This window comes from Littorina saxatilis, linkage group LG4 (genome assembly GCF_037325665.1).
Source record: "Littorina saxatilis isolate snail1 linkage group LG4, US_GU_Lsax_2.0, whole genome shotgun sequence".
Lineage (NCBI taxonomy): Eukaryota > Metazoa > Mollusca > Gastropoda > Littorinimorpha > Littorinidae > Littorina > Littorina saxatilis.
This window is the reverse complement of record NC_090248.1, coordinates 59,984,735-59,993,396: the sequence shown is the minus strand read 5'-3', so window position 1 is coordinate 59,993,396 and position 8,662 is coordinate 59,984,735. Positions and strand designations below refer to the sequence as shown.

At 43.0% G+C, this 8,662-nt stretch overlaps 1 protein-coding gene across 5 annotated transcripts in view; it reads right to left on the bottom strand.

Moving 5' to 3' along the window:
• Positions 1-8,662, bottom strand: part of LOC138965239 (uncharacterized) — an 81,460-nt gene that overhangs the window by 4,431 nt on the left and 68,367 nt on the right. For 3 of the 5 annotated variants that reach the window (XM_070337367.1, XM_070337368.1, XM_070337366.1), the window contains 4 exons: positions 8,341-8,425; positions 7,495-7,815; positions 5,847-5,986; positions 5,431-5,611 (listed from right to left, as the gene is read on the bottom strand). In XM_070337367.1, the coding sequence (XP_070193468.1) occupies positions 5,431-5,611; positions 5,847-5,986; positions 7,495-7,815; positions 8,341-8,389 (691 nt within the window). In that variant the 5' untranslated portion in view covers positions 8,390-8,425. The remainder of the gene's footprint in view (positions 1-5,430; positions 5,612-5,846; positions 5,987-7,494; positions 7,816-8,340; positions 8,426-8,662) is intronic. The other 2 variants (XM_070337369.1, XM_070337370.1) reach the window with 1 other exon arrangement.

Here is an 8,662-nt window from a genome sequence, read left to right as displayed (position 1 = left end):
TAAAACAAGCTGTGAAAATATATATCTATATATATATACGACTAGTGTCTGTGTGTGTGTGTGTCTGTGTGTCTGTGTGTCTGTGTGTCTGTGCGCGATGCGCGGCCAAGGTTCTCGATGGATCTGTTTCAAATTTGGTGATCATATTCAGGTACACCCTGGACACAACCTGGTCGATGAGATATTTCAACACGTGCTCTCAGCGCGCTGCGCGGAACCGATTTTGGTTCCACCTCAGCTATTTTGGTTCCACCTCAGCTTACCCGGGCCCCCATACCGACACACCATAGCCGCTACACCACATCACAACGCCAAAGTTCTCGGTGGTTCTTTTTCAAATTTGGACACCGTATTCAGCTACACCCCGGACACAATATCATCGATGAGATATTTCAACACGTGCTCTCAGCGCGCAGCGCTAAACTCATGTTCGTTTTTGTGTTCATTTCACCATTATAAGTAACTCTTCCTTATCTTCTCCAGTGTTTGGCGTTTATCTCCCTTCCTTCGTGTGGCTTTCCCGTTCAGTTGTAAGTTACTATTTATTTTTAGAATGTCACTGCGCTGTCCAGAACGCTTCCCTTGCACCCGTAAGTTGTTCTTACTGTCAAAGTGAAAAGGTCGAATCAATTTATAGCCACGCGAAAAATACACTCTCACCTATCTCTATATATTTATAGATACAGATATGCATATATATATACGGCTTCTCTGTGTGTGTGTGTGTTTGTGTGTGTGTGTAGGCAAAAACCTATGTATTATAGAGTTCTGTTTGTGATGGGGTCTAGCGGCTTTTGTCTGTCTGCATGTTCTGGCATGTGAGAAGCCACAGCAGATAATATAGGGCTAAGAAATAAGCTCTAAAATTCTCAATCCCGTTTGACAGGACTTCGCCTTTCAAAGGTGATTGTGGTGAACCGCCACGCTGTCTGTCTCTGTCGCGCCGTTCACCCCAAATTCCCGTTTCTGAGAGTGACTATTTTTAGAATGTCACTGCGCTGTCCAGAACGCTTCCCTTGCACCCGTAAGTTGTTCTTACTGTCAAAGTGAAAAGGTCGAATCAATTTATAGCCACGCGAAAAATACACTCTCACCTATCTCTATATATTTATAGATACAGATATGCATATATATATACGGCTTCTCTGTGTGTGTGTGTGTTTGTGTGTGTGTGTAGGCAAAAACCTATGTATTATAGAGTTCTGTTTGTGATGGGGTCTAGCGGCTTTTGTCTGTCTGTATGTTCTGGCATTTGAGAAGCCACAGCAGATAATATAGGGCTAAGAAATAAGCTCTAAAATTCTCAATCCCGTTTGACAGGACTTCGCCTGCAGAGGTGATTGTGATGAACCGCCACGCTGTCTGTCTCTGTCTCGCGATTCACCCCGGCGAAGCCGGGTATTCCTCTAGTATATATATATATATATATATATATATTAAACGTCAGAAAGAAACAATTGAAAGTCAGCAGAGACTTCCTTCCGAGATTTGTTAAAATCTCTTAGCAGAGATAGAGAGAGAAATAAGTATCCCTTCGCAGACAGCCTATTGGGAGCATCAGATCCTCCTCAAGGGGGACCGAGATTTACAGAGCAAAGTCCCTTTGTGGGGGACGTATCGCAAGGTAATCTAGTCCTGAGGAGGACCATTGTATTTGTACCTAGACCAGACACGTGTTTCAACACTATTGTGTCTCATCAGTGGTCAGGTGGTACTGATGGCGAGAGTTGTCAACCCATGGTATCCAACTAAGAAGCAAACCATTCTCTGAATGGTAGCTTCTGTTGGCATGGGAGACTACCCTCATCTGACAACCCCAAGAGGATATCTGTGAAGGGAAACACTTTGATTTAAGGCCAAAGTGTAGAATTGATATTTATTAAGAAAGAATTTAGAAATTTAGACAAGTTTTAACCAAGAAATTAGGTTAAAACAAGGGAAATTTGAAAAAGCCTAAAGGGAGGTAACTCTGTACCAGCCTATTATTTATATTTGGTATTATTATTATTTATTATTATATTTGGTATATATATACACGACTAGTGTCTGTCTGTCTGTCTGTCTGTCTGTCTGTCTCTGTGTGTGTGTGTGTGTGTGTGTGAGTGTTCGCGATGCACGGCCAAAGTTCTCGATGGATCTGCTTCAAATTTGGTGGGCATATTCAGGTACACCCGGGACAGGACACAACCTGGTCGATATTTCAACACGTGCTCTCAGCGCGCAGCGCTGAACCGATTTTGGTTCCACCTCAGCTACCCGGGCCCCCATACCGACACACCAAAGCCGCTAGACCACATCACAACGCCAAAGTTCTCGGTGGATCTTTTTCAAATTTGGACACCGTATTCAGCTACACCCCGGACACAATATCATCGATGAGATATTTCAACACGTGCTCTCAGCGCGCAGCGCTGAACCGATTTTGGTTTTTGTGTTCATTTCACCATTACAAGTAACTCTTCCTTATCTTCTCCAGTGTTTTGCGTTTATCTCCCTTCCTTCGTGTGGCTTCAATCCATATTCCCGTTTCTAAGTTACTTTTTTTAGAATGTCACTGCGCTGTCCAGAACGCTTCCCTTGCACCCGTAAGTTGTTCTTACTGTCAAAGTGAAAAGGTCGAATCAATTTATAGCCACGCGAAAAATACACTCTCACCTATCTCTATATATTTATAGATATAGATATACATATATATATATACGGCTTCTCTGTGTGTGTGTGTGTTTGTGTGTGTGTGTGGGCAAAAACCTGTGTATTGTAGAGTTCTGTTTGTGATGTGGTCTAGCGGCTTTTGTCTGTCTGTATGTTCTGGCATTTGAGAAGCCACAACAGATAATATAGGGCTAAGAAATAAGCTCTAAAAATCTCAAGTTGTTCTTACTGTCAAAGTGAAAAGGTCGAATCAATTTATAGCCACGCGAAAAATACACTCTCATCTATCTCTATATATTTATACAATAGATATGTATAGGTTACAACACGAGTGGTTTTTTATATGGCTTGTATTTCAGTCAAGACCCAGCGGATGAATATCATCGGGAGACACGAGCCTCTGGCGAGTGGCTCTCGATTGATATTCCCGCTGGGTCTTGACTGAAATACAAGCCATATAAAAAACCACGAGTGTTGTAATCTGTATATCCCATTCTACCATCAAACACAAAGTGTAGACTACTAGCGGCACTGTTGCGATCTGTGCAGGGTAAAACTGTTGCCAGCGAGACTTAGCCCTTTTGCAACCTTAAACTAAGTGACCGTCGCTGAAAAAATAAAACGAATGAGTGCATCGATAAGTACGCGGTAACACTACTTTCAGACCATTTAAAAGCTTTAAGTAAAGGTTCATAAGTTGCAAGAAAGTAATGAAGTCGAATAGAAATTAATTTAGTTGAAGCGCACAATTCTTTTGTTTTGCGTTTCAGGTCGGCAGAACGGGCGAAACGGGTTTGGGACCCATTTGGCTTACTCGATTCAGAATTGATTCCACGTTGTTTTTCTCGAACGTGTGTAATTAGGCTTATTGACAGAGAAGCAAATTTTAGGGAACAAATATGTAGGTTTAGATTTAACCATTTGCTCCCTATTTGAAATGTATCTACGTGATAAACTGTTTTGCGAGTGTGTTTGCATGGATGAACTTAAACTGGTATGGGTGTGAGGAAAACGCGACCGACACGTCTGTCACCGCCGATTGATTGCATTTTGAAGGAATATGACTGGATTACGGAAAAATATGTGGACTTACTGCAGAGCCAGGCAAAAGAGTAGACTTGCTCGCAAAACACGTGAAACAGCCGATGTTTGATAGCTGAAGGCGCACACCAAAACACACTACCGACAGATTCTCAAAAGTCGTCTGCTAACGATGCAAGGGGAGGGTACTCGTGTTTTTGTTTTGGTTCGCTAGCATCTCAGGTTATCTTGTAAGTTGAATGTTCGTTTTTTTCGACCTGCATTGCTTTCATAATGAAAGAAACTTTTGCTTATTGCATCTCATACATCAGATCAGTTCTGAGATTCATTTTTGCGTGCAACTGATATGGTTTTCTGAGCCGTGCAATACGATTTTAGAACTTCATACAAATGTGTCACATTGTTCGGCGCGAGGTCAAAGGTCGGGAGGAAAGTAGTCCTTTGCCCAAATCGGAATCTGCACTATCATATATTTTTTGGAGTCCATGATGTATTTATTGAGCTATAAAAATACAACATATATACCCATACTGAAGTAACAGAGACAAAGAAGGGAGGTCATGGGATATACATATATATACATACGGCTTCTCTGTGTGTGTGTTTGTGTGTGTGTGTGTATGGGCAAAAACCTGTGGATTGTAGAGTTCTGTTTGTGATGGGGTCTAGCGGCTTTTGTCTGTCTCTATGTTCTGGCATTTGAGAAGCCACAACAGATAATATAGGGCTAAGAAATAAGCTCTAAAAATCTCAAGCCCGTTTGACAGGACTTCGCCTTCAAAGGTGATTGTGGTGAACCGCCACGCTGTCTGTCTCTGTCTCGCGATTCACCCCGGCGAATTCACCATTCCCAGTAACTCTTCCTTATCTTCTCCAGTGTTTTGCGCCTTCGTGTGGCTTCAATCCATATTCCCGTTTCTAAGTTACTATTTTTAGAATGTCACTGCGCTGTCCAGAACGCTTCCCTTGCACCCGTAAGTTGGTCTTACTGTCAAAGTGAAAAGGTCGAATCAATTTATAGCCACGCGAAAAATACACTGTCACCTATCTCTATATATTTATAGATATAGATATACATATATATTCCCATCTCCCCCCTTTCCCTCGTCGCGATATAACCTTCGTGGTTGAAAACGACGTTAAACACCAAATAAAGAAAGAATACATATATACATACGGCTTCTCTGTGTGTGTGTGTTTGTGTGTGTGTGTGTGTGTTTGTGTGTGTGTGTGGGCAAAAACCTGTGTATTGTAGAGTTCTGTTTGTGATGGGGTCTAGCGGTTTTTGTCTGTCTGTATGTTCTGGCATTTGAGAAGCTACAACAGATAATATAGGGCTAAGAAATATAGCTCTAAAATTATCAAACCCGTTTGACAGGACTTCGCCTTCAAAGGTGATTGTGGTGAACCGCCACGCTGTCTGTCTCTGTCTCGCGATTCACCCCGGCGAAGCCGGGTATTCCTCCAGTGTTACATATCGGACGCTATTCATGTATGCTTGTATAAATGTGTAAGGGTGTGTGTGTGTGTGTGTGTGTGTGTGTGTGTGTGTGTGTGTGTGTGTGTGTGTGTGTGTGTGTGTGTGAGTGAGTGCTTGCGTGCGCGCGTGCGCGCGTGTGTGTGTGTGTGTGTCTGTCTGTCTGTCTGTCTGTCTGTCTGTCTGTCTGTCTGTATGTGTTTGTCTGTCAGTTTGTGTGTGTCTGTATGTGTCTCTCTGTGTGTCTGTGTGGGACTCACCAACTTCAATTATAGTTTGTGTTTTCTCGGTAGCTCCAGGGTACACGAGCACTTTGTAGGTGTAGGTCGCAAAGCCGGGGTCAAGGCTTTCTGTGAAGTCACACTTCCCCGACCTGTCTTCTTTGTTCACGTTGGGACCAGGAAACAGGCGCTTGTGTGTAACCACGGTGCTTTCTCCTCCCTTAAGTATCAAGAGTTGAGCTTGAAATCATAACTCGCATTGCACCATCTACACAGTTGACAAAAGAAGAACACGACAATATTGAAGAATGATACTATTCAACTAGTTCTGGCGCAAGCTTCAACACCGTACAAAGCAGATCCAAAAGTGGGCTAGTACAAGAAGTTTAAATTAGAGGGTACAGTGTCCCATGCAAAGCATGAATCTATGAACGACAACACTCAAAATCATGTACCTGTTGACGGACCCAAGTACAAGTGTAATACCCTTGTGAAGAGTAGACCCTGGTGATATCCACTGTCCCGGTCACCGTGACCCGTCCACCCTGGCTTGGTCTGCTCAAGACCACGGATGGAGTTCCCAGCTCAGCAGGGACTGCAAGCAAAGGTTGTACAGCGAGAAAATGTAATCTCTGGTTTTCTCCAACGTGGTTTTCTGCCCTTTCCTAAAAGCTTCTCGGATGCCCCTGTCTCTTTCTGAACTCTTTGTGCTGGTCATTGGTAACACGCTTCGAGGCGTGGCAACCGATAGGATGCTGACTCACAGAAATGGCTACGTAAATCTTTTTACATTTAGTCAAGTTTTGACTAAATGTTTTAACATAGAGGGGGAATCGAGATGAGGGAAGTGGTGTGTGTGTGTGTGTGTGTATGTGTGTGTGTGTGTGTGTGTGTGTGTGTGTAAAGTGATTTCGAGAAAACTACTGGACCGATCTTCAGGAAACTTCACATGAGAGTTTCTGAGTATTATATCCCCAGACGTTTTTTTAATTTGTGGGATAAATTTCTTTGGTGACGTCATATTCGGCTTTTTGTGAAAGTTGAGGCAGCACTGTCACGCTCTCATTTTTCAACCGAATTGGTTGAAAATTTGGTCAAGTAATCATCGACGAAGTATAATAAATATATATTGATGTACATTAATTAGAAGAATAAGCACACTTTTTCTGTACTTTGTAATAATATGCTATTTGTGGAAAAGAGAGAAAAAAAAAGAAAAAAAGGTTCCACTCTGCACATAAAAAAAAGTTTAAAAAAAAGTACTTAGAATGAAAACAAATAGGTTCAATAAGTACTACGGACGAGTGCTTCGCGGCGGCGAGCGTGACCCGTCTTGTTCTTTGGTATGGTTAGCCGAGACTATCTGAATGTAGTCTCGGCGACGATTGCATGGTTTGTGGTGTTGATCTTGACTAAATGTTTGTATATCGCTTCACGCCACTTGTTTCTCCTTGTACAGTTTGTTACTGCAATGACACCATCAGACAAACAAGTCGGGTGCAGAAAGCGAAAGGTTTTGTGTTTGACTTATGCTCATGATGACAATTCTGTACTGATCGAGGAGATAACCTCAGGGGTCATCGAGTTAAAATGACGGCTTCGTTAGACATCAACGTAATCTCCTGTGGAAGAAAACATCTGTCACACGACCAAGTCCTAATAGCCGGATATGACAAGCTAAAAAGTGAGTGTCATTAAAAACTGTAAATTATTTCAAGCAGAAGCAGAAGCCAAATTCATTTTTCTGTTTTTATTGAGCATAGTTTTATACGCAAGATTGTTAAAATCGAAGAAAAAAAAGCATGTACTTATTTGAAAACTATCTAATGTAGTTACGCACTCCCCTCTTTTATTTGTGACTGCACGTGCGCGCGCGCGCGTGTGTGTGTGTGTGTGTATGTGTGTGCGTGTGTGTGTGTGCGTGTGTGTGTGTGTATGTGTGTGTGTGTGTGTGTGTATGTGTGTGTGTGTGTGTGTGTATGGGTGGGTGGGTGTGTGTGTGTATGGGTGCGTGTGTGTGTGTGTGCGTGTGTGTGTGTGTATGTGTGTGTGTGTGTGTGTGTGTGTGTGTGTGTGTGTGTGTGTGTATGGAATTATACTTACCGTTGACCTGAACAGTGCACCTGGCGTTACCACAGCTATAAATATTATCCGCTGACTCCCTTGCAGTGGTCAGGGCATGGTAGAACGTAAGCTTGCTTGAGAAGTCAGTTAACCATTGTAGCTGGTAGTACTGGCTTAAATATTGGTTGACTTGACAGGTCTGCCCTGTGCATGTGCCGATTTCTTGGTTAGTGGTCGTAGGGTTCGCTCGATATTGCCACGAGATAGAACCAGAGTACTGGTCACAGATGAGCGCCAAGCTGGTGTCACCTTCCGCGACGTCGATAGATCCTCTATCGCAGTTAAGGATACGTGCTCCTTCTACAGAGTGATAGATAGAAACATTTACAAGGATGTGTGTGTGTGTGTGTGTGTGTGTGTGTGTGTGTGTGTGTGTGTGTGTGTGTGTGTGTGTGTGTGTGTGCGTGCGTGCGGGTGTGTGTGTGTTTGTGTGCGCGCTTGTGTGTGTGTGTGTGTGTGTGTGTGTATGTTTATGTGCGCGCTTGTGTGTGTGTGGGTGTGTGTGTGTGTGTGTGTCAGTCCGACAGTGACTTGAATAGGCGTACAGTCCGACAGAGACCTAAATAAGGTAACAGTCCGACAGTGACTTAAATAAGCTAACAGTCCGACAGTGACTTGAATAGGCGAACAGTCCGACAGAGACTTGAATAGACTCTGTGAGTCTCGTAAATAGGCGAACAGTCCTGCAGTGTCTTAAATAACGTTACAGTCTGCCAGTGACGTGCATAGTCCTACACAAATAATAGTGTCGTCACGTTATCATTCTAAAACAATCCTGTGCCACATTGTGACAGACGGAGAGACAGACCGAGCAACAGGACTCACGTGCGCAAGCAACGAGCAGAAGGACGAGAAACACACACCGTGCCGACATGACTCAACCTTAGTGTTCACAACGGTTCGTATACAGCTGGAATATCAGAAGAAATAGCAAATAAAATAAAGCGCGATTGAAACATTCAGAAGAAATAGCACGTCAAATAAGATAAAGAGCGATTGAAACATTCAGAAGAAATAGCACGTCAAATGAGATAAAGCGCGATTGAAACATTCAGAAGAAATAGCACGTCAAATGAAAGTGATTATCCATTCAATCAGTCAATTCGATCACAGGTAGTCAACCTGTTGTTTCGCAACTCAACAACGC